Genomic DNA, 26,545 nt, shown 5'->3' with positions numbered 1-26,545 from the left:
ATTCAAGTAGCTGTATTACTTTATCGCGTCCCGTTATTTTCGTGGCACTAACGTAATCAGACCAGCGGTATTCAAAGTAGGCCCACTCTTCATTAGTTCCTGTGGCGCTGAGCGTTGGTCGTTTGACTTGAGCCGTGATGAGTGCCGCAACGATAGTGGCGTTCAGGTCCTCCGTGACAAAGTCGCAGTCGGGGATAGGGCAGGCAACAGCTGGCATTGTGGCGATGTGGTAGGATGAACTGTAGAGATCTCATCGTGTTCATAAATGGGACTCAATTCCGTTTACTTCATAAGGTGTTTATTCAGCAATGAACACGGTCTGAAAAGACACACAAAGTAAATTAGACCTAGACAATAATAATTGGTGACATACTGACGCATACATGGACACATACATGATCAAGTATAACATATAATCCTCTATAAAAGATAAGTTTCCTTTCCCCAAACGCAGCCAAATTCCTTCTGCCAATATGACTCTATTCAGTTTATTTTGCTTCAGACTTTATATAACGATCTTGCTTTCCACAGCCTCGATACTTCAGAGGTTACTATTACTGACGTTAACTTCAAAGGTTACTTATACTGACATTACATTCACTCCTGGATCATCCTCGAAACTTCAGAGGTTACAATTACTGGCGTTACATTCGCTCCTGGACCATCTTCGATACTCCAGAGGAACATTCACTCCTGGTAAATCGTAACATCAGAGGTTACTATTACTAACGTTACATTCACTCCTGGACCATCCTCGATCCTACTCCAGAGGTTACTATTACTGACGTGACATTCATCCCTGAACTATCTCATAGTAAAGCTTGAGGCAACAGAACAGGTAATTTAGTCATTTTATGTACACCAAAACCGTATAATGGTACATGTACTACTGTGATTGACTGTGTGGCTTTGAAGTTGGGCCTCGCTCTCTCTCTCTCTCTCTCTGTAGTCTTCAAATTGAAGTGTTTGCAGTCCTGCGATTGGTCACATTGTTTCTTTTGAACTGCCTTCAGTTTCACTATGAGATAGTCTAGGGATGGATGTAACGTCAGTAATAGTAGGCCTACTCTTGGAGTAACGAGGATAGCCTTCCATAGCTAATTATGGAAGTTGTGTCAAATGAACTGTAATTTGTGCCATTTCGTCTTTTTGCCCCGAAAAGACGAAAATTAACCATTTCTGTAACTCGTGAATTCGAGATGAAAAGACGAAAAATAAAACACGAAAAGACAAAATTGCTGCACGCTAATTAAAGTCGCTAATAGGCGTACATCACTTTTGCCATTTCGTGTTTGACTTTTCGTCTTTACGGGACGATTTTAAGGTTTGCTATTTTTCGCCCGTTCGGGATGATAAAACGAAATGAAGAAATGTCACAAATCAGTCACCGTAATAAAGGATAGCAATAGACCTACTGCGTGCGTCAACAGATGAGAAGGTAGTTAATTTTTGGACAAAACGGCATTGAAATAATTCAGAAAAAAGGAACAGAGAATGTATCTAGTCATATACTGTAGTACCTCATATAATAACATTTTAAATTGTATGCAAAGAAGTTATCTATATTATAGAGCATCGACCAGGGCCATTTTCCGTTGGTTATTTATCTAGTCATTAATCCTGACGGACCTGCAGTTTTTGATACAGGCCTGTGAGGGCTTTGTCAGGGCTCGTCTGAAAACAACATAAAATCACCATATCCGTCTTTAATTAATAAACGAATATCTAGGTACAACCAGTCAAACCGTATAATCGAAATCTTATTCCGGAATGCCTGTCAGTCGTCGGATCCTATATACGTCAAATTAGACAAACCGGAAGTACGTAGAAATGTATTATGGCGACAGATGAAAAGGTACAAACTTCATTTCAGAGATAGCGAATGTAATTATACTGGTCTTACGTGTTTGCCATAATAATTAACATAACAAATCCGTTATCAACATGAAGAAGTTGGTTATAACCAGGGAAGCGGCAATGTGATATTGCTTGAAGCCGCTATGACAACCATAAATTATGCCATCTCAAATGCCAACATTACCGGCGAGGGACAGGGGGCAAGGCCTCGAAGAAAGTGTTCAGTGTGTCAACTTCCTTTTAAATCAGCTGACGATTTTACAAGACATTTACGTGATTTTCATTGTTCAAAGGAGGGTGGCTCTTATGTTTGTAGATATGGATTGAACAATGTGTGTCCCTCCCTGCCATTAGAGGGTGTAAGTGACATGGACTACGAAAACCACATAGCTCGGGACCACGTTGGTTTAGGTACGTTGGTCTAACAAATGAGACTAGTATTTTATAACTAAACAAAGTCATTAAAATCATATTCTAATATGAAATATAACCTCTTCTATGACAAACTATGTTGTAAGTATATTTCTGTTGCATACACAGTACATGGAACAGTTACCACCCAGCTTTATGCTAAAGAGAAATTCCCTTAAGTTCTGTCAGTAGAGCAGTGGGGCAGTAAGCTGTGTGTTGGAGGTTCATGACATAACAGAGGATTTTAGTCTGTGGCTAGCTCCGATAGTGTTAACTTTACTGACATGCTGCTTTACTGACATCTACAAGGAAAATTACCCTTGTGCAAAACCTGAAGACAGACAAATCTACAAATGTATTCTTACTGAAGTCTACAGTTGTTTCTGTAAACTAAAATCATTTCTCTATTGTAGATGTTTTAAAAATTGTCTTCTTTCATATATAACAATAAATTAATATGTGTCACACCAAAAATATGTAGACTCACCTGACCAGTGCTTGAACAGGACCGTGCTCAAACAGGACAGTGCTTGAACACCTATTTTATTTTTCGCTTCTCATTTTTAAAATCAGTCGATTGTTTATGTGCATGAAAATTGTGATGTGTGCTGATATAAAAGGAGCGGGTCGGTGTGGTTTGTACATAGTGTTAAATATGGTCTCTGTCGCTCAGCTGACAGAGCATGCTTCTTTGTCGATTTCCTGGTCGGGGCACTCGACAGGAATGTGTATTTTCACTGTTCTTCTACATTGGCGCCCAACTAAATAACCCATGGAAGGTGGTTAAAGAGTCTCGGGTTGAGATTAAGGAAAAATCAAGAAAAACAGGGGGAGTAGTATAAAAGGAGCGGGTCGGTGTGGTTTGTAGTGTTAAATACGTATACGGTCTCTGTCACTCAGCTGACGGAGCATGCTTCTTTGGCTCAGTTGGTAGAGCCATAGATTTCCACGCCGGAAACCCGGGTTTGATTCCTGGTCGGGGCACTCAACAGGAATGTGTATTTTTTCTGTTCTTCTACACTGACACTTTTCTTCTGCCAATAAGAATAGTTTGCTGACTAGTTCAATAATTTGAAAATGAGCAGACGACATCTGACGGCAAATCACAAAATTGACGATTGCCAAAATAAACATCATCGCATGAAAAGTTAGAAATATTGAAATGTGTTAAAATGATAACAAAATTTCTCTTCTTAAAGAAAAAAAGCACTTGCAACATTTTTTTTGCATGAATAAAGAAAATTGTGATTTTCTTAATTTTGGTTCACTTCCCACCCCATTTAAATGAGTGATAATCCATGATTTTGGGTGTATTACCAACAAAATAGTTGGCTTTGTTTTTTGTCGAATATGAGCAGGTTAAGGATTTAGAAAATATTTTTTATTGAGAAATAAAGGTATAAATAGATTAGAATAGATAGAAAATGTTTGATAAATACAAAGTTTAATTTTTTCATTAGGTTTTTCGAGGACTGGTCCCTTCTTACTAAATTTCTGCAATTCTGACAGTGGTATTTGACTCACTGCTGTCAACAAACAAACATGTGAACTTAATTTTAATTTTGTTGAAAATTTTCGCCTTAAGTCTGTTCTAAGTTAGAATAACACAAACTTCAATAATTGCTCATTATTTTAAAATCATTAGCCAAAATTCATGTTTTTTGTTTGAGCACTGGTCAGAAGGTCTTTATGTATTTGGTAGCTTAAAGATATCTGTTGTATCTATATCAGGACAAAAGGACAGTAGTGGAGTTATGGCTTCATATGTGGCTGATCATACGAAAAAAGAGGAGCCAAATGTTGTTCAAGATCAGCATAAATGGACCATATACAAATCATGTGTAAACCTTCCAGCAGCACTAAATGATCCACTGCGTTCAAAACGTGAATATGACTTTTTCACAAAAACCTGGGGTCAAGATTTTTATGAAAAATCTGAAGTTCCACCTTCACCTTATTTGGTACACATTTCTAGAGAACATTTCCAGAAATATAGACATAGAATATCAAAGGTAAGACACTCTTATGATTGTAACCATGTACCAACTCAAAAAAAAATCACAGTTACACTACACTCATTCTGATAAAATGAATTTTATTTGACAAATGAATAATAAATCATTTCAATATTTTGTTTAATATTGCATTTATGTATTGGTAGCTTGTTTTTCAGAGATTGTATAAAAAGTCACATTTTTCTCCTTTTTTTATAAAACAAATATTATTCTACTATAGGTCTATACCATGTATATTTACTGTACAATAAGTATATAGTTTATGTATTGATTTGTTGAAATAAAGAAGGAAATACAATTTAAATGTTAATTAGTCAATTAATTTCCTAAATCAATCTTTTGATGAAAGCAAAAATCACTTTCTATAACACGGTATAATATTTCTTTTTCATATTTCATTTTTGCTTTTACCATCTACCCTATAATACTTATGTGTTTGCTAGTGTGTGCAATTAGTAAATATTGGGGCAAACACTCATGAATCTGCTCATTGTTTTACAGAGATACAGGAAGCATGTCCACAAAACTAATCAATTCTTCCAAGAATCTCCTGGTGGGGACACTTTCTTACAGCAGCTTGGTAAGTTGACTATACAGTCAAATGTAATCAATATACATTGTACAGTTTGTTCTATAAGCCAGTGTTATTTGTATAGTGTGTATATATATTTAATATAGAATTTCATATACATGTATTTAACATTTTCTTTAGAATGGTGTTACACCTCATTAACAAAGAGATATACATAATACAATAACATTTCAATGTTAAGGATCTATACACATATACATGGAGATAATACAGCATTACCTTTTGGGCGATTTTATACAAACATACAGTATTTATTTTGTTTTTTAGAGAAAAACAGAGCTGAGTTACAACAGATACCAAAAGTAAGTAAGCCATTGCTATTGCTTCACCTAAGGTTTAAACGGATTAATCATGGTTAAGTAGAATGTCTACTCTCTGTATTGTATAAGATTACCGGGGTAAGCATGTTCTTTGTGAGACATGGTTGATAACTTGATATATCATAAATATGAAAAGTATGCATACAGTACATTTTCTTTTATACTGGTATATGTATTGTAATAATTTGTGTATTCCTACTTTATACTGGTATATATGTACTGTAATAATTTGTGTATTCCTACTTTATACTGGTATATGTATTGTAATAATTTGTGTATTCCTACTTTATACTGGTACATGTATTGTAATAATTTATGTATTCCTTCTTTCAGCTTTTCCTTTTACCCAATTTTGAACTGGACAATAGTGATACGTTTAATGCTGTGTTTCCATGGCAACAGATTGAATCCAAAAATCATTCCAAGCCTTCTAGTCCAAGTTCATCTGGACCACAGTCATCAAAACTTCTCCAAGAGAAAGTAAGTGCAACCATATTTATCAAAAATTCTCCAAGAGAAAGTAAATGCAACCACATTCATCAAAACTTCTCCAGTAGAAAATGATTGTAACAAAATTAAGATAGAATTTAGTAATTTGTTCTCTTTTCTGGTTGTGTACTATCATACAAAGTTTTGTCTACAACTGTTGTAAAAATAAAGGGAGTTTTGTAATGTTTGTATTCATTTTTTCAGTTGAGTCATTACTTAGATATAGTGGAGGTACATATAGCCAAGCAAATATCGACCAAGTCGGATGCATTTTTCCAGGCAATGTCTCGTCAGGACAAACTCCAGGAGAACATGCTTCAAACCTGCCAAACAATTAAAAGACTAAGGTATATTATGTCAATGTTTGTGTAGCTTTGGTTCTTGTTATAATGGTAACCTTTCTGTCTTATATTACATTGGTACATTGTGTGATATGATAGTGCCAACTGCCCTTGTGGTGCCAGATCTAATGTGAATGGATTGTGACATCACATATACTTTATGCCACTAAGACATTTACTGGACCTAGGTATGAAAGTGATAAAGAAACCTGCATGTGCTTGGTTAAATCAAGTAACATCTACTGCTTTTCTGTAGATAACATGTTAAATTTTAGTATCAAATTACAGAGTGCCTAAATTGTCTGCTGTTACTATATTGAATATCATTTTTAGCTCACCTGGTCCGAAGGACCAAGGTGAGCTTATGCCATACCATAGCTTCCAGCGTCTGTCCGTCCTTCAACTATCGACTTCTTCTCCATAACCACTGGTCGGAATTCAACTTAATTTGACTAGTAGCATCCTTATGGGTAACTGACTGAAAATGATGGGGCTGACCCCCAAGGGGCCTGGGGGCGAGGTCAAAAGAGGTCAATTTGGCTTTTTCCATATAAACGACTTCTTCTCTGAAGTAAAGCATGAGATAGCACCCATAATGCGATGGTAGCATCCTTATAGGGTGAGAATTCATAATAGTACAAATGATGGGGCTGAACTCCTAGGGGCCTGAGGGTGGAGTCAAAAGGGGTTAAATTGGCTGTTTCCATATAAATAACTTTTTCTCTGAAAATAAGCATGGGATGAGGCTGTCTTGTCTTTTTAAAGATTATCATACATTCCTTAGAAACACAAAGGTTACTGTATGAACTTTTAAAAAATCACAGTTATGTACTAAACCTATTGCCCCATAGTATCATTTTATGATGAGAATGTACCTTTGCCTTTGTATTGGCACTTTCCTACCCTTTTCAATACAAAGCAAAAATGTCCTCTCAATACAGGCTATTTTTCAATATGGATATATTCTAAAATGTTTGTTTGCCTTACAAAGGGAACATTTGTGATAGTAACATGTGTATTAATTTTTATGACAGTAAATTTATATATCAAATCGTAATGATACTAAGCTGCACTATACTTGTTATTTATTTTCTGGTGAGCTTTATTGATTTAATGCTAGACAAACAATCAGATAGTAAACTTTGCATCTGATTAAAGGTAACACTTTAATCTGGATATTTGTAACTGAGTTAAACAATTCTGATTAGAATGTAGAGAAAGTTTATTTATAGGGCAGATAGAAGCACTGTCAGTGTCATGGTATTGTTATATCAATGTATCTATTTTCCCTCTTACCTTATGTTTCATCTCTATAGGGGAATGGTTATATCAATGTTCTTTATCTCCTCTCTTACCTGACATTAACATGTTTCCCTGTGATCTTATGTCTCCATTTACAGGGACAGGGTAAAAACCATTGATGAGTATTTGGCCAAAGGATCTCTAAAGATAATCAAATTATACCGTACCAGAGCCAATTATGCACAGCTATTTAACAAAGTAAGTGCAATAAAAAATTACAAACAAAAAACAATTGATTAATAAAAGAATGATAAGAGTTCCTTATCCTTAATCAAGAATTTGTAAATGTTTTATTTTATTATCAGAACTTTAGTAACAAGAGATTAAAGTCCTACAGACATCATCTATTCTTCTTCTTTGTTTTTTCTTTGTTTTTCATTCAGATCTGACTTTGTTTTATACCAGAAAAAAAGTCGCCACAAAAAAAAATTTGGGAAAGTGTTTTTCTTGACCCCCAAAAAATCAGAAAAATAGGGACATTTAATTAATTTGCCAACTTTGAAGCCAAATATAAACTTACATGGTTATCATGAGATACTAGAAAATTACTGTATGGCAAGAACGTTATAAAGACAGCACAGATTGCCAAAAATCTAAGTTGAAATCAACACAATGAAAAAGTATGACAGCATGAAAATTGCATAATTATGTCCTTGTAACAGCCAAATATGCTTTTGTTGGATTGTTATCCCCCGCCCAACTTCGTTGGGCGGGGGATATACAAATGGGTTCCGTCCGTCCGTCTGTCCGTCCGTACGAATGGTTTCCGGAGCATAACTCTAAAACCATTAGAGATATTTCCACGAAACTTCATACACACATTGGTCTTATGGTCTAGTAGTGCCTTTTGCTATTTTAAGGTTTTCACTTTTTGTACTTTTTTCTGTAACCATGGAAACATTGCTGAAAATGGCAGATTTTTGTGTAAGAATCGTTTCCGGAGCACAACTCTAAAACCAGCAGAGATATTTCCATGAAACTTCATAGACACATTGTTCTTATGGTCTAGTAGTGCCTTTTGCTATTTTTAGGTTTTCACTTTTTGTGCTTTTTTCTGTAACCATAGAAACATTGCTGAAAATATCATATTTTTGTAGCAGGTTCATTTCCAGAGCATAACTCTAAAACCAGCAGAGATATTTCATCGAAACTTCATAGACACATTCTTTTTATGGTCTAGTAGTACCTTTTGCTATTTTTAGGTTTTCATTTTTTGCACTTTTTCCGTTACCATGGAAACATTGCTGAAAATATCATGGTAAATGGTAAATGTTACTTTGCAAAACTCCACCCATCTTTGTGTATATACTATATAGTCTAATATAAATGTCAAGGCTGTATACCTGATTCAACAATTGCAGCCCCGCTCTACTTGAATTATACTCCATCTTTCTTTAGCTCAACTTCCTTTTTCCTGTTTTTTTTCATACACATAAGTCTCCACAATCAAACTTACTTCAGCTTTGATATCTCCATTGGCGGGGGATCTGAATGACTATGTCCTTGTTAAGATAAAAAAATTGTTATTATCAACAATACCATTGATACTCATTTTGGTGGAATCTTTATAAATAAAACTTGTTGACTAAAGGCTTTAAAAGTAAAACATTTTACTTTCACTTCCTGAGATAACATGGTTGCTCAAAGTTTGTCTTTTGGCCTTTTCCAAGGATATTTTGAAGTCCAAATTGAATAATATGTCTTTTTTTAATTCAAAAATTATTCAGTAAGTACAGTCTCAAGTGTTTAGATAGTTATTAATTCAGATTCTATGTAGGCTAAACTCACCTAAAAGAGACAACTATATCAAGATATCCTCAAAAATAAAAGATGTGAGGTCGATCAAATCCTCATTTAGTGCCAATTTGACTAAACTTCTCTAATTGGCTAAGTCCTTAAGTTGAAATATCAAAAAAATTAAATATCTATTTTGTGACTAATCAGATTGCAAAATCCTTTGGCAGATATTACCACCATAATGGAGCGCTCGTTATAAAGTGAAATTGAAGTTTCTTTTTGATCAAATATTTGAATAGGTCAGTTTTTCATTTTTCCATAATGGAAACGGATGGGGGTTACATAATTTTCAATGAGCTAAAGGAACAAAATGAAAGTTCAATTTCAATTTTATAGTTGAAAATCATCACAGTTCTGATTTATTTACTGGCAAAATTTTATGACAAACGAATAAAGCATATTCCAAAAAATTAAGATATTTGCATTGCAAATTTATTAACTTAGACATGTTTTGATATTCAGTCAAATTAACGTGATAGGAAGTTTTTACTACTAAATAAGATGTGCATGTTTATACCGTTTTTACAATAAATGATCAAAATAACAAGTACAAAATATACAAAAAAGGAGATCACATATTTGGAAGCATTTGCTTTTTTATTTTCCAAAATATTAACTACCAAAATGGGAGTTTTGCCAAAAATCTAAGTATAAAAACACTTCAAATTGGCATGATCAGTCAACTTGACGGATTAATATTTATTTTTTTTCTAGCTAATGTATTATCGATCATGCTTTAATATCAAAGAAAAAGTATTCCTTTAAGACATAAAACATTAACTGATATTGTTCAGGGTAAGGTTTTATAAATGTTTGCATCTAAAAAGAACAAAAATGATATTGCTAGCTAAATTCAAAGGTTTTGAACCGCTTTCATCTTTCTTTATTTCATTTCAACGTATTTGTATTTATCTAAAGTTTGTCTTACTATATACCCGATTTCATATTTCAAGTATTGCAAAAATAGCAGATATTGTACTCTAAAAGTGGTCAAAAGTGTGATTTCTTTATATTTTCTTAATTTTTGGGTGTTGAAAAATGACTTTCCGAACATATGATTTTTGGCGACTTTTTTCATGGTAAAATACTACGTTCCTCCAATCCAAAAAGCAGAAAACAAATTCTGTTGTAATTATTTGGAGGTTAGGCCTCTATTTTTCATATTTTTACTGGACTATAATCAATCGGTGTCATATCAGTGAATTGATGTGTATCTCGTTATCTGAGATTGTATCTGCGACATGTGTTGATACAGCTGAAGATGATGGCTACAGTACACCAGACCCAACCCACCATACAGATGTTACTGTCTACCAATGAGTTTGTGGGTGCTCTAGACCTCATCTCCACCACACAGGAAGTCCTCTCTCAGGAGCTGGCAGGAGTCCACAGTTTTAGGTGAGTAAATATCTCCCAATTTCATCCTTTATTTAACCTGAGAAAATTGCATTAGATACTGATACTAATGGGGTCCACAGTTTTAGTTATGAAGGAGCAACTTCAGCTTAGAAGACTTGTAACAGACAACCTTCTATAGTGTGGGATTTAAATTTTTAGGTTGTTTTAAGTTGATTTCTACATTTATCCTTTTGTGTCAGACATCTGGGTTCCCAGCTAGCAGAGATGGAGAAGGTGATTGACCGTATGTTACAGGAGGACTTCGCTAAGTATGTGTCTTCTGATCTGAACCGACCAGTCACCGACCCTGAACTCCTACAGGAGGAGGTAAGTCACACAGATACAACTTACTAGGATACAGTAGGAGCACAATACTAAATCTTAACAATCAACTGAAAGCATTGAAGATTAATCATTTAAATCTATGTACAATGTATGTGATTTTCTGTAAAATAGAATTGAATGTTTATTTACTTTTGTCAATTGGTAAGGAGTTTGATATTTGAACATAACCTTTATTGTATAAGGCATATTTATTTATCAAAAATTTGTATACTGTTCTAATGCTAGATAAGTCGAGAACCATTTTGGGAGCAAAAGTCACATTCAAACTAGTAGGACTTTGGTTTTCTGAACAATAATTTTCACGACACACTTTTGTTGCCTTTGCCAGGAAAAACTTGTGTCACTTGTGTTTGGTATGATCCGACGTGGGAGGTATAGCTTCGTAGATGTTTACAGAGAGGAGGCACTGACTGCTGTGCGGGCCACAGTCAAACAGGTAAGGGAGACAAATCGTACAGGCCACAGTCAAATAGGTAAGGGAGACAATTTGTAAAAGTCACAGTCAAACAGGTAAGGGAGACAAATCGTACAGGCCACAGTCAATAGGTAAGGGAGACAAATCGTACAGGCCACAGTCAAATAGGTAAGGGAGACAATTTGTAAAAGTCACAGTCAAATAGGTAAGGGAGACAATTTGTAAAGTCACAGTCAAATAGGTAAGGGAGACAATTTGTAAAAGTCACAGTCAAATAGGTAAGGGAGACAATTTGTAAAAGTCACAGTCAAATAAGTAAGGGAGACAATTTGTACAGATCACAGTCAAATAGGTAAGGGAGACAATTTGTACAGATCACAGTCTAAAAGGTAAGGGACACAATTTGTACAGATCACAGTAAAACAGGTAAGGAATATATGAAAGGGAGACAATTAATGAAGGTGATAGTCAAATAGGTACTAAGGTAGAAACTTGTACAGGCCACAGTCAAACCGGTAAGGAAGACATTTAATAAAGGCTAGTCAAACCGGTATAATATGGGAGACAAGGTGAGCAGGTCACAATTAGTGAGTATGGGAGAAAACATGTTCAGTTTTAACGGACACAAAATGCTCAAATTAAGCAACATAGGAAAATAAAGACAACCAGTTTCTGGTCATGTTCAATTGGTATATGTTTGGTCCACAGTTGAATGATTAAAAGACACATTGTTAGCTCACCTGGTCCAAAGGACCAAGGTGAGCTTATGGGATACCGCAGCGTCCGGTGTCCGTCGTCTGTCGTCCCGTGTCCGGCGTCCGGCATCCGGCGTCCATCAACAATCGACTTCTTCTCCATAACCGCTGGTCGGATTTCAACAAAATTTGACTGGTAGCATCCTTATGGGCTACTAACTGAAAATTGTACAAATGATGGGGCTGATCCCCCGGGGGCCTGAGGGGCGGGGCCAAAAGGGGTCAATTTGGCTATTTCCATATAAACGACTTCTTCTCTGAAACCAAGCATGGGATAGCACCCATAATGCAATGGTAGCATCCTTATAGGGTGGGGATTCAAAATTGTACAAATGATGGGGCTGACCCCCCGGGGGCCTGAGGGGCGGGGTCAAATGGGGTCAATTTGGCTATTTCCATAAAAACAACTTCTTCTCTAAAACTTAGCAAGAGATAGCACTCATAATGCAATGGTAGTATCCTTAGAGGGTGGGGATTCAAAATTGTACAAATGATGGGGCTGACCTCCCGGGGGCCTGAGGGGCGGGGTCAAAAGGGGCCAATTTGGCTATTTCCATATAAACGACTTCTTCTCTGAAACTAAGCATGGTATAGCACCCATAATACAATGGTAGCATCCTTATAGTGTGGGGATTCAAAATTGTGCAAATGATTGGGCTGACCCCCCGGGGGCCTGAGGGGCGGGGTCAAAAGGGGCCAATTTGGCTATTTCCATATAAACGACTTCTTCTCTGAAACTAAGCATGGTATAGCACCCATAATACAATGGTAGCATCCTTTTAGTGTGGGGATTCAAAATTGTGCAAATGATAGGGCTGACCCCCCGGGGGCCTGAGGGGAGGGGTCAAAAGGGGTCAATTTGGCTATTTCCATATAAATGACTTCTTCTCTGCAACTAAGCATGGTATAGCACCCATAATGCAATGGTAGCATCCTTATAGGGTGGGGATTCCAAATTGTGCAAATGATAGGGCTGACCCCCGGGGGCCTGAGGGGCGGGGTCAAAAGTGGTCAATTTCCATATAAATGACTTTTTCTCTGCAACTTAACATGGGATTACGCTCATAATGCAATGGTTACATCCTTATAGGGTTTGGATTCAAAATTTTGCAAATGATGGGGCTGACCCCCCGGGGGCCTGAAGGGTGGGGTCAAAAGGGGTTAATTTAGCTATTTCCATATAAACGACTTCTTCTCTGCAACTAAGAATGGAAGAGCACTTATAATGCAATGGTAGCATCCTTATAGGGTTGGGATTTGAAATTGTACAAATGATAGGGCTGACCCCCGGGGCCTTAGACGGCAATAGATGCGAGGTCAAAAAGGTCAATTAGGCTGCTACTTTCATATAAATTACTTTGTCTCTGAACCTATGTTTTGGATAGCATATTTGTATGGTATCAATAGCATCATTGTATGGGTGTGATTCAAAATTAAACTTTGGGAGTCAGTTTTGCTTATTTTTCTAATTGTCAGAGTCTTGTGATAATTACTAACAAAAAACCAGGTGAGCGATACAGGCCCTCTGGGCCTCTTGTTTATATTTCCTAGCCACAGTAAAAAGTAAAGGAGACATAGGTTTTTCTGTGTAAGCTACATCTATAACTAAGGCAAGATGTATGGATATATTCAGGATTCTTGTTTTGTGTTATCAATGCTCATTTGTGGATAAAAGTTATTAACCGAGTCAGACTATGTCAACATCGTTCTGGCAAATCAAATGTAAGAATTTCTTTCACAAACATTCTATTTGATTTTTTATTTACCAGGTATATATAAGTAAATTTGTCAGAATCATTGCAACAAACAGCTGAAATTAAAAACTTTCATTTTATCATCAATGATTCATGCATCCTGTCATTCCAGAAAATAATGTCCAATTGTTGTTTTTTCTCTCAAAACATTACATTAAAGCTAAGTCATATCATATACATAAAGTGTATCTAGTGATCCAATGATTTTCTTTCCTCAGACTGTGGTTGAAGCTGTGTCATCAGCAGATATAGATACTGACGAGAATGCATCAAGGTAAGTCTATTCTATTCTTTATTCGTTCTTAAAGTAGGGTAATGATATTTGATGTACTTCTAACTGTGGTGTATTACTGTTTCAAAATCAACTATTTAATCAAACAGGGTCATTAAGTCATAAAAGTTGAAAATAAGAAGCATCAATATAGATAAGTACTGTGTAGATTTTTTTATTTAAGACCAGGCTCCAAAATCTCTAAACAAAAGCACAGTCAAAACTTTTTTGCCATGTAGCAAAAAGTTTTTCTTTTTATGTTACTTATGTGAAAATTTATGCTTAAGTCTGTTTTTGACTTAAGCTTGTTTCAAGAAATCAGGGCTAGATGGTGGATTTTGTCAATATATCCTTATGTCTTACAAAGTTTTGTTTGGAGGGAAGATGGTTGATTTATTGTATTGTTACAGTTTGGGGGACCAAATGAGACTATTAGACTACAACCAATGGATGGAATGCCTCAAACAGATCTTCTCTAACCTGCTGGTGCACCTGAACCGAGTAAAGACATTCCATGGTGTTATTACTGATGTTATCGGTATTACAGCCCGTAAAACACACGTGCCTAGTCCTCTAGCCTCACCCACACACAAGGCTGAGTCTCTGTCAGAAGCTTCTCATCTCCATGTCTCTGTGTATGTATTGACGGTTTGCATTTGTCTTCTTTCTATTTTCAAATTCATAATAAACATGGTGAAACAAAAAGTTCAGAACATCATCTGTGATGAGCTTGTCTATAAGATATCACATTAGTAAATATTAGAGCTGTTACTTTACTTTATATAACATTTGTTAAAAAATCAGATTTTCTATTGGCAGTTATCACAAGGGATTGTATTGCTATCAATGTAATACTAGAGTGATGTTTTCTTTCCAGAAGCGAGGATGCTGCTGATCTGATGATTAGTGAAGCTGACTTTGTTACGGTCAGTTCCAGCCTCTCAGACTTACTGATCAACACCTGTGACTTCTCCCATGACCGCTGTGTTAAAGTCATTGTTGCTCGATCAAAGGTAAATCCTTTTTATTTCAAAATCTTTTGAAATGATTTTTTAGACAAAAAAATGTATTTGATCAATATCAGATATCATAACTAAATACTAGGTATGTGATTCCAACATGACAGATATATTTTGGAGAAGTTTCAGTTGTCTGTATTAGAACAATCCTGTATTTGCTCTGTAACTTACTAATACAATTGTTGATTATTGTTTGCTTATTAATACATGAGCCAAGTGAACATGATGTACATAGCTGGTTTCTGACTTGGCCTTTTTCTAGAGACTTGTGAATTTATTAATGCTTTGATTGGTCATTACTTTATAGGATGGTTTCCTGGAGAGGTTGTCATCACAAGAATTTGTCAATCTGTCACGAGTAGTAGAGGGATTTGTAAATGACTGTGAAAGTGTATGTGGTAGACGCAGTGCTTCTCTACGACTTAGTCTACAGTCACAGGTATGCAATACAGACTACAGTCTCAGGTAGTAGTCAACAATTATCACAGATATACTCTGTCAACTTAGTCTACAGTCACAGGTACACATTACCGTCAACAGTCACATGTAGCAGTCAACAATTATCACAGATATACTCTGGCAAAGAGATAGGAAGGTATGACTGTTAATATTGGAATATAATTATCATTTTGCTGTTAACTTGTCAAAAATATTATAAAAAGAAAAGGTGAGAAAAATAAAACTATTTTCTTATTTAAACTGTTAGATAGACAGAACATTCAATAAATGTTTGTTGTATGATTCACTCTTATTTGTAGGCGTCTAGATTTGTAAATCGTTTCCATGATGAGAGAAGAACAAAGTTAAGGTGAGCAAAACTTTTTTGAAATTCAATTGTGAATTATTTATATATTGTCTTTTTTACATTATATAGGTGAGGGTTTGCCTATGATTTATCATAGCTGTGTTAAGATATGCTTGTTACTACAATATGTACAATCATAGTTGTGTGATGTCAGTGTTATAATCTATTTTTGCTCCATTTTTCGCCTGTAGTTTGATATTGGACAACGAGCGTTGGAAACAGGCAGATGTTCCAGCTGAGTTTCAGGAACTAGTTGACCACATCTCTAAAACAGGTGAGATATGACAGGTGTGATATGACTGGTGTGTTAGATAACTTACAATACAAGGATATCAATGCTCAATCACTTTCGAAATATAAAAATCATATATTTGAAATATAGATATTTGTTTGTTTACAAACATAATTTGAAGTCAAATATATGAACTTAATTCTTGATTATGTGAGAATAATTGTATGTTGAAGATTTTTTGCTCAATCTGATGACCTGTTACATAATTGACTTTTGTGTATTGTTCCAGGCAAACTTTGTTTGGTTGAAAGGACCACTGATCCAGGTAAAACTACCATACTATAGATAAAAAAAATCAAATAAAGAGAAAAAACCCAAAAGTTCAACTCTTTCAATTAAAATGATACAATTACCGGTATATGGATACCGGTATAGTAAAAAGAAAAGCATATCATACGTATTCATGTAGAGTTTAAAAAAAAATTTTTTTTTCATGTACATGTATATAGTCATAATCTTAGTTATCCTCCATACCAAACAGAAACACACAGATTTTGTAAATGTATTGTAAATGATAGGGTCACTGTTTTCACACCAAAATACGATAATACTTATTCGTAATGTTCCTCTTGCAGACAAAAAGCCCTTCAGTACATTGACAGTGGATGGTCTCAGTTACTCAGTAGTAGGGTAAGCATAATATTGAAGGAGAATTCGTCATCAGTCACACAGATCTGTCTAGAACTTTCAATAAGTTTTTAGCCCACAATCATCAGATAGTGGGCTATTAAAATTGCCTTTCATCCGTCTGTCCTTCCGTCCGTCTGTTCACCATTCTTGTTACTGCTTTTTCTCAGAAAGTACTAAACGAATCTTTCTCAAATTTCATATGCATGTTCCCCAAGGGACCTAGTTGTGCATATTGCTTTTTGGGACCAATCAGTCAACAAAATGGCCGCCCAGATGCCATCTTGGATATTTGTTGTTAAATTTTGTTGCCGATATTTCTCAGAAAGTACTGAACGGATCTTTCTCAAATTTCATATGTAGATGAAACCTAGTTGTGCATTTTGCATTTTTGGACCAATCGGTCAGCAAGTACCCAACCGGCCGCCATCTTTGATATTTGTAGTTAAATTTTGTTACCACTATTTGTCAGAAAGTACTTAAGAATCCTGGGATCTTTCTCAAATTTGATATGTAGGTTCCCTTAGGGTCCTAGTTGTGCATGTTGCACTTTGGGACCGATCGATCATGCAGCCATCTTGGATTTTGATAATTGAAGCTTGTTAACGCTATTTCTCAGAAAGTTCAGAGAGTACAGAAAGGATCTGTCTCAAATTTCTTGTACAGGTTCCCCTAGGGCCCTAGTTGTGCATATTGCATTTTGGGACCGATTAGTGAACAAGATGGCTGACAAGACTCTATCTTGGATTTTGATAGTTGAAATTTGTTATCGCTATATCTCAGAAAGAACTGAAGTGATATGTCTCAAACTTAGTATGTAGTACGGTATGTAGTAAAAGTTTTGAAAAGCAGAGAAAAGATCCCTCTTTCCATTGTCAGACAAAGATCATTCTTTGGTGTTATTATCAGAATTTTAGTATAATCTCTCAAAAGATTTTGTTTCATTTATGCTTAAAATTTGTAGGTAAAATTATCCGGGAAGTAGAATTCTTTCTTCAAAGTGTAATTCACGTTTGAGTGAAGTATCTTTCTGTTTGGATATATTTTGGTAATTTTACAGGACAGTTCTGATGCTGTTAAAGATGATGGTAGAATACTGTCAGTGTGTTGATGATATCCCTACAGCAGCCCCGGACCTGCTGAATCGCCTCATAGAGCTTATCAAAGTAGGTACACTCTCACTTAGCAATACTTCTTCTTAGTTGAAAGGCAGACAATAATACCAGTAAATATTCTGTACAGATAATCATTTTGCTGCTGATGTCAAAAAGTTTTAATAGTGAAATAGAATTTACAAGAGTGACCTTTTTCATATGTGTTTTTTTTTTTTTTTTCCAGATTTTTAACTCAAGAACATGCCAACTTGTGCTTGGTGCTGGGGCACTACAATTAGTTGGCCTGAAAACTATCACCACAAAAAATTTAGGTATGTGTCGTGAAGTGTTATTTTGCCTGAAGTGAAAAGTCACAAATTAGGATTAAAATGTGGTTTTGGTGTAAAACTAACTGTATATCATGGTCTCTCTATATAGTTTCATTGCTGTGTTTGATTGCTAATGTAGTATTGTAACTTTTACAGCACTGGCATCTCGCTGTCTACAGCTGGTTGTGCATCACATGCCTTTGGTGCGTGGACACTTCGAGTTGCACCTACTTGACAAAAACAAAACTATGCTGAAACATTTTGACCAAGTCAAGAAGGTAACTTTTTAAAAAAGAATTTTTGTTTTATAAAATTTCTTCCCAGGAAAAGTGCTTCATCATGCTTAAGTATAGAACTATTGAATTTATAAATGTTTCAGAGGCCAGATTTGTGATTATATTTTGATTGGTGGTTATTTGTTGGTGTGTGATTATGTATAGACTTGTGATTATGTTTTAATTTGTGATTATGTGTTAATCTATGATTATGTGTTAATTTATGATTATATGTTTATGTGTTGATTTAGGATTATTTATTAATTTGTGGTTTTTCATTATATTTTGATTTGTGATTATGTGTTAATTGATGATTATGTCTTGATTTATGATTATTTTTAATTTGATGATTTTTGTTTGATATGAGATGATTATTTGTTAATTTGTGATTATTTGTTGATTTGTGATTATTTGTTGATTTGTGATTTTGTGTTAATTTATGATTATGTGTTGATTTGTGATTATGTGTTGATTTGTGATTATGTGTTGTGATTATTCGATAGGATTATATGGACCACATCAATGAGATCACCAACAAGCTGGTTAGTGTAATGGAGGGCGTGATTGAGTCACAACTTGTCAAGGTAAGACAACCCTGCAACCCTATCACAAGTCACAATTTACTAAGGTAAAACATTATCTACAACCCTACCTCAAGTCACAATTTACCAAGGTATAACATTACTCTCACCAAACACACAATTTACCAGCTGAAGGTAAAACACTTCTCTCCCCAAGTCTTGACTTAAGATAAATTATTTTGATTTATGACTTGATGAGGATGTATACATCTCTTGGCCCCTCCATTTATAAAAGAAAACAAATTATGAATTACACACACTTCATATTGTACTATTTAATTTTTGCCTGTGTAGTGGGAAGTGAAGGCCCCAATGCCGTCTGCCTGTTTCCGCTCCATCAGTAAACAAATTACCAAGATGCATGAAGTGGTCATAGACATTCTCCCCGAGGATCAGATCAAGGTCAGTTAAATGTTTGTCTTTGGTTGTTCGATGAGGGTTGAAGTAGATTTAAAAACAGCAGCAGACTGCTAATGCACAGAAATTTAAAGGGATTGTTTAGACCAAATATCAATATTCTTTAATATAAAACTAAAGATATTTGTATCATTGTCTTACAGGCACTAACAGCTGTTAGACAGGAAATATTGAAGCTTTTTTTTGTTAGATAACAACCTAGCTTTACATACATGTAGTTGAAACAGTATCAATAAAGTTATGTACCTGTGTAAATTTTATAGTTGTGTTCCGTTGTGATTTACATAGTTACTCTCAAACAACTGTATATGTGTAACACTCTAACAACTGTATATGTGTAACTCAGTGTAATGCTGCGACCTCTCTAACAACTATACATGTGTAACGCGATGTAATGCTGTGACCTCTCTAACAACTGTATATGTGTAACACAGTGTAATGCTGCGACCTCTCTAACAACTGTATATGTGTAACACAATGTAATGCTGTGACCTCTCTAACAACTGTATATGTGTAACACAGTGTAATGCTGTGACCTCTCTAACAACTGTATATGTGTAACACAGTGTAATGGATAACACAATGTAATGCTGTGACCTCTCTAACAACTGTATATGTGTAACACAGTGTAATGCTGTGACCTCTCTAACAACTATATATGTGTAACACAGTGTAATGCTGTGACCTCTCTAACAACTGTATATGTGTAACACAGTGTAATACTGTGACCTCTCTAACAACTGTATATGTGTAACACAGTGTAATGCTGCGACCTCTCTAACAACTGTATAGTGTATGTGTAACACAATGTAATGCTGTGACCTCTCTAACAACTGTATATGTGTAACACAGTGTAATGCTGCGACCTCTCTAACAACTATATATGTGTAACACAGTGTAATCTGCCTCTCTAAACTTATATGTGTAACACAGTGTAATGCTGCGACCTCTCTTACAACTATATATGTGTAACACAGTGTAATGCTGTGACCTCTCTTACAACTATATATGTGTAACACAGTGTAATGCTGTGACCTCTCTAACAACTGTATATGTGTAACACAGTGTAATACTGCAACCTCTCTAACAACTGTATATGTGTAACACAGTGTAATGCTGCAACCTCTCTAACAACTGTATATGTGTAACACAGTGTAATGCTGTGACCTCTCTAACAACTGTATATGTGTAACACAGTGTAATACTGTGACCTCTCTAACAACTGTATATGTGTAACACAGTGTAATGCTGCAACCTCTCTTACAACTATATATGTGTAACACAGTGTAATTCTGCAACCTCTCTAACAACTGTGTATGTGTAACACAGTGTAATACTGTGACCTCTCTAACAACTGTATATGTGTAACACAATGTAATGCTGTGACCTCTCTAACAACTATATATGTGTAACACAGTGTAATGCTGCACCTCTCTAACAACTATATATGTGTAACACAATGTAATGCTGTCACCTCTCTAACAACTGTATATGTGTAACACAATGTAATGCTGTGACCTCTCTAACAACTGTATATGTGTAACACAATGTAATGCTGTGACCTCTCTAACAACTGTATATGTGTAACACAGTGTAATACTGTGACCTCTCTAACAACTGTATATGTGTAACACAGTGTAATGCTGCGACCTCTCTAACAACTGTATATGTGTAACACAATGTAATGCTGTGACCTCTCTAACAACTGTATATGTGTAACACAGTGTAATGCTGCGACCTCTCTAACAACTGTATATGTGTAACACAATGTAATGCTGTGACCTCTCTAACAACTGTATATGTGTAACACAGTGTAATGCTGTGACCTCTCTAACAACTGTATATGTGTAACACAGTGTAATGCTGTGACCTCTCTAACAACTGTATATGTGTAACACAGTGTAATGCTGCGACCTCTCTAACAACTGTATATGTGTAACACAGTGTAATGCTGTGACCTCTCTAACAACTGTATATGTGTAACACAGTGTAATGCTGTGACCTCTCTAACAACTATACATGTGTAACACAGTAACACATGTAATGCTGTGACCTCTCTAACAACTGTATATGTGTAACACAGTGTAATGCTGTGACCTCTCTCTAACAACTATACATATGTGTAACACAGTGTAATGCTGTGACCTCTCTAACAACTGTATATATGGTAACACAGTGAATGCTGTGACCTCTCTAACAACTATATATGTGTAACACAGTGTAATACTGTGACCTCTCTAACAACTGTATATGTGTAACACAGTGTAATGCTGTGACCTCTCTAACAACTGTATATGTGTAACACAGTGTAATGCTGTGACCTCTCTAACAACTGTATATGTGTAACACAATGTAATGCTGTGACCTCTCTAACAACTGTATATGTGTAACACAGTGTAATGCTGTGACCTCTCTAACAACTGTATATGTTTAACACAGTGTAATACTGTGTGCTCTCTTACAACTGTATATGTGTAACACAGTGTAATGCTGTGACCTCTCTAAAAACTGTATATGTGGTAACACAGTGTAATGCTGCGACCTCTCTAACAACTGTATATGTGTAACGCGATGTAATGCTGCGACCTCTCTAACAACTATATATGTGTAACACAGATGTAATGCTGGGACCTCTCTAACAACTATACATATATTATGTGTAACACAGTGTAATGCTGTGACCTCTCTAACAACTGTATATGTGTAACACAATGTAATGCTGTGACCTCTCTAACAACTATATATGTGTAACACAGTGTAATGCTGTGACCTCTCTAACAACTGTATATGTGTAACACAGTGTAATGCTGTGACCTCTCTAACAACTGTATATGTGTAACACAGTGTAATGCTGCGACCTCTCTAACAACTGTATATGTGTAACACAATGTAATGCTGTGACCTCTCTAACAACTGTATATGTGTAACACAATGTAATGCTGTGACCTCTCTAACAACTATATATGTGTAACACAGTGTAATGCTGTGACCTCTCTAACAACTGTATATGTGTAACACAGTGTAATACTGCGACCTCTCTAACAACTGTAAATGTGTAACACAATGTAATACTGTGACCTCTCTAACAACTGTATATGTGTAACACAGTGTAATACTGTGACCTCTCTAACAACTGTATATGTGTAACACAGTGTAATACTGTGACCTCTCTAACAACTGTATATGTGTAACACAATGTAATACTGTGACCTCTCTAACAACTATATATGTGTAACACAGTGTAATGCTGCAAACTTTGTTTTCAGACCCTGTTCCAGAGTATAAACAAAGTATTTATCAGATTAGCTAGGATACAACTTGTCAAACTAGATGTGTGCAGTAATGGCGGCCCTCAACATGCGTAAGTACTCTATTATAAACTATATAGGTCCTCGGGTGTAGTTACTGCGGTTTCACAAAACGTGTGTATGTCCTTGGGTGTAGTTACAGCGATATCGCACAATATGTGTAGGTCCTCGGGTGTAGTTACCACGATATCGCACAATGTGTGTAGGTCCTCAGGTGTAGTTACCAGAGTATCACACACAACTGTGGATCCTTCTAACCATTTCTGGTAAATCAATTTTTGTGTTCCTGTCATAACATTTGGGGCACAGTGCTACCCATGTGTGTCCTGCTCACATTTCATGTAGAAATGGGAGTATTTATGCCTCTATACATCTCTAGTTCTATGATAATTAATGTTGTCAATTTCATTTTCCATGATTTGCTGTTTTTAGTTTTTAAGATCAGAAGAAAGTATTATGATTTACTTGAGGATTTCAATCTGTTGATCAATCAAATATTTTCAACATGGGCACTGCTTTAATCCATTGGTAATGAATCTACATAAATCATGTGATGCATACCACCTTATTTAATAAAAAAAAAAATGAAATATCTTTAATTTAGTGTTTTTAAGTTTGATTCTATGACATCTTATGGTTTCCTAAAAAGTTGATGACATGCTGGTATTAGAATGTAATTGTTCCTTTTTTTTCTTTCAGGTTAGTGACGTCTGATTTGGCCTTTTATTCAGGGACGTTTAAAACTTTACGAGGATTAGAGACATTAGCCAACAATACAAATGCAGTGTGGGATACGAGCTGACCCAGCACTGCAGTCCGTCTCTGACGACCTTTTCACCTCTACAAATACTGTGCAATGAAGTTTAGACAAGTTTCCTTGACATGATTGTGGTTCCTAGGACTTCATGTTCAGCTGGTTAGAAACCTTCTCATGAAGGAGTGAATGAATAAGGGATTACATATTGTAAAAATATCATCAATGATTCTAAGGAAGATTGTCTGTGTGACATCACATTAATCTGTGATATTATTCCTTATTTACAATATATGTTCTGTATGCTGTAGTTGCTAGCTTGTTAAATTATTCATTAGTTTGAGATTCTCAATCAAACAAACGTTATGATACAAGTATGTGCTATAGGGGAAGAAAGGAGGATCTGTGATAATAACCTTTTATTTTGTTGAATCAATAAGTTTTAAGCCTACCATTAGCTTTTGGATATTGCCTGTTGCTATTTCTCTGTTATATCTTTATTATGATTACTCAAGTGCTGGAAGGAGATTTTTCCTGCTTCATGTATCATTCAAACATCAGAAATTAATTGAAGCCTGTAGATGAGATCAGCTGTTCCTTCGGTAATTTTTTCTGTATTTATCAATGTTTGAGGCTTGAATGATGGCAAAGTAATTGTTGTCCTTTATCATGATTTTAATAACCCTTTAATATATGCAATTATTTTTCTATACTTCTGTTTTCTGTAAACATTATGTTTTTGTAAAACCTATAATTATATAAGTTTTAAGTGGTTTTATTAAAAATTTTGACAGCGGTCTGGATGACAAAATGATTTAGGGATCTAGACTAATCATGAAAATAAAACGACCATTAGTACTCAGATGTTCAGATGATAATTCACATAGATTAATTGATATTTAATATTTGTTTACTGATTCTGTTATATATTTATATATTTTCTTATAAAAATTAACTTGACAGAATTCTTCTACCCCGCCTATTTTCTGGAAGGTGTTTGGAAAGTAAAGGAAAAACGACTAAGTGATAGACCAAAAGCTAAATGTAGTCCACGGTGTCCATCTTAGACTTAACTATTGTTTTATATGACAAAGGTGAAGGACAATCATATATCAAATGTAAATGTCAATGCAAGAGATGATGGCCCAGGCGAAATGAAGCAGAACAGCTTTACATAGAACTAATAACAGATCATAAAATGATGAGTGCCAGGGTGCCTTCACAATCACTTCGTTTAAATGAATCCAGTCTATATCTTCCATTGGTTACAACTCAATTCAATATTTACATATTCTATAGTAATATCAGAAAGACATTTTTCTTACATATTTGTGTTCTCTATGCAATCAACATGCTAATGTTGGCTCATTGACCCTGGAAAATACATTATAACTCACCTAAGTCATTTTTACACTGGAACACTTTAACGTGATAAATTTTCAGAGATGAATGAGTTAGCACATTATAATATCAGTTCATTATAGCATTAACATATTGCTCATTCACCGTCAGTATTCAGTTTTATTGTTTGTTTTCAAACAAAACAGCATTGTGTTCTTTAAACTAACATTGTGTGTAAATAATCAGATTATTTCCTGCATTATTTTTTTTTTGTAAGAGTGAAATGTAATAGAAGCAAATAGAGAGAAAGAGGGAGAAAGATTGCATTATCTTCATATGTTTGACTTTCTTCAGTAATTCAAATGCAAGGGTAAACACTCACATACAGGTATGTTGGAAGTTTGAAAGTTGTCATGTTTTAATATTTGATTGGTTATTACACAAAACATTCCCATATCTCAAGGTGCATCAAACATGTTTCTCCTCCTATATATTTGAACTGAAGTTCTGATTATAAATTGATCTGAAATTCATAGAATAATTGAGGAAACTTTTATTGATCATTCTAGTCAATAAGTTTACACATTACTCAAAATCCAATTATCAGAGTTCATTTTGAAACAAAAATTCATGTAGGTTATTTAACACATGCATGTTTATATTCGGAGCCATTCAGAGGTTTGTAAATCACAGGTGCTAGCCGATGTTCAATTAAGTACATGTATAAAGGGTCATCTTTGCTATTGTACTAAAATTCTATGTGTGATAAAATCTGGCATTTATCATAGCCTCTGTAGAAAGCCGTCGTTCACCACTACTTAATACCCTCTTTCTGTTCTGTATAATATTCATTATAGCTATTTATTACACATTCTTTGAGATATGGATTGAATTCTATCGAGCTTATTTTTTGCAAAGCCGTTGTCTTTCACTAGCAAAATTGGTTCAGGAAACTCGCTTTTTGACTAGGTGAAGCATAGATAATTTTCTTGTTCTAGGGTAAATCTTTTATGATAAGTTCTCTTAAGCTGATTGGTTGCGATTTGTAATTCCTAAAGAACACTCATGTTCCATGGTTTGGCGCCAGTTCTACTTGGTTGTTATATTCAAGTGTAATCTAATCAGGAGGTATGAATGCAACCATATTATATGTATATTTGTGTATATTCAGTATGTTGAGAATGCGTTACAAATGTACGTCAAATTGTAAATATATGAAATAAATTATTTAATTATCATACTGTTCTGTTATATGTGTTACCAGTCGGATTTACAGTACTGTAATTATAAACCCAAATCGTTTTAAATCAATAGAAGAAAATATACTTGTTATTCAGTATTTACATGTTTGAAATAAGAAGGTACATATATGCTGCTAAGATCATTACCTATTTGCCGTAATTTGCGCTTAAAATGATAACAAAGGGTAGCTTATTATGGAATAGAAATGCAAGTAGTGGACGATACACTTCTAAAAAGGTTATATTTTAACTCTTTCCGCACTCATTGCACATTACCCGGGTAATAGGTCCATTAAAGTTTCCCGTATTGCTGGAGTAGTCGAATGGGTGAGTTGTCGATCAAACAATGAATAGATTACCAGTTCAATATGGAAAGGGAAGAGATCTTACAAATGATATT

General features: G+C 35.1%; 1 protein-coding gene across 1 annotated transcript; it reads left to right on the top strand.

Moving 5' to 3' along the window:
- Window positions 1–1,798: 1,798 nt before the first annotated feature.
- LOC138319150 (vacuolar protein sorting-associated protein 54-like) lies at window positions 1,799–26,140 on the top strand. The gene is made up of 25 exons (XM_069262093.1): window positions 1,799–2,268; window positions 4,000–4,280; window positions 4,785–4,863; window positions 5,143–5,177; window positions 5,529–5,675; window positions 5,889–6,031; window positions 7,426–7,525; window positions 10,380–10,522; window positions 10,723–10,849; window positions 11,196–11,303; window positions 14,010–14,065; window positions 14,473–14,697; window positions 14,940–15,075; window positions 15,389–15,520; window positions 15,840–15,889; window positions 16,078–16,160; window positions 16,408–16,443; window positions 16,754–16,808; window positions 17,866–17,971; window positions 18,144–18,231; window positions 18,385–18,506; window positions 19,007–19,087; window positions 19,379–19,486; window positions 22,768–22,862; window positions 23,509–26,140. The coding sequence occupies exons 1-25, from the start codon at window positions 2,001–2,003 to the stop codon at window positions 23,609–23,611; spliced, it is 2,907 nt and encodes a 968-aa protein (XP_069118194.1). The 5' UTR covers window positions 1,799–2,000; the 3' UTR covers window positions 23,612–26,140.
- The last annotated feature ends 405 nt before the right edge of the window (window positions 26,141–26,545 follow it).

This window comes from Argopecten irradians, chromosome 3 (genome assembly GCF_041381155.1).
Source record: "Argopecten irradians isolate NY chromosome 3, Ai_NY, whole genome shotgun sequence".
NCBI classification, from domain to species: Eukaryota; Metazoa; Mollusca; class Bivalvia; order Pectinida; family Pectinidae; genus Argopecten; species Argopecten irradians.
Note: the sequence above shows the minus strand (reverse complement) of the source record. Positions and strands in the feature narration are given on the sequence as shown.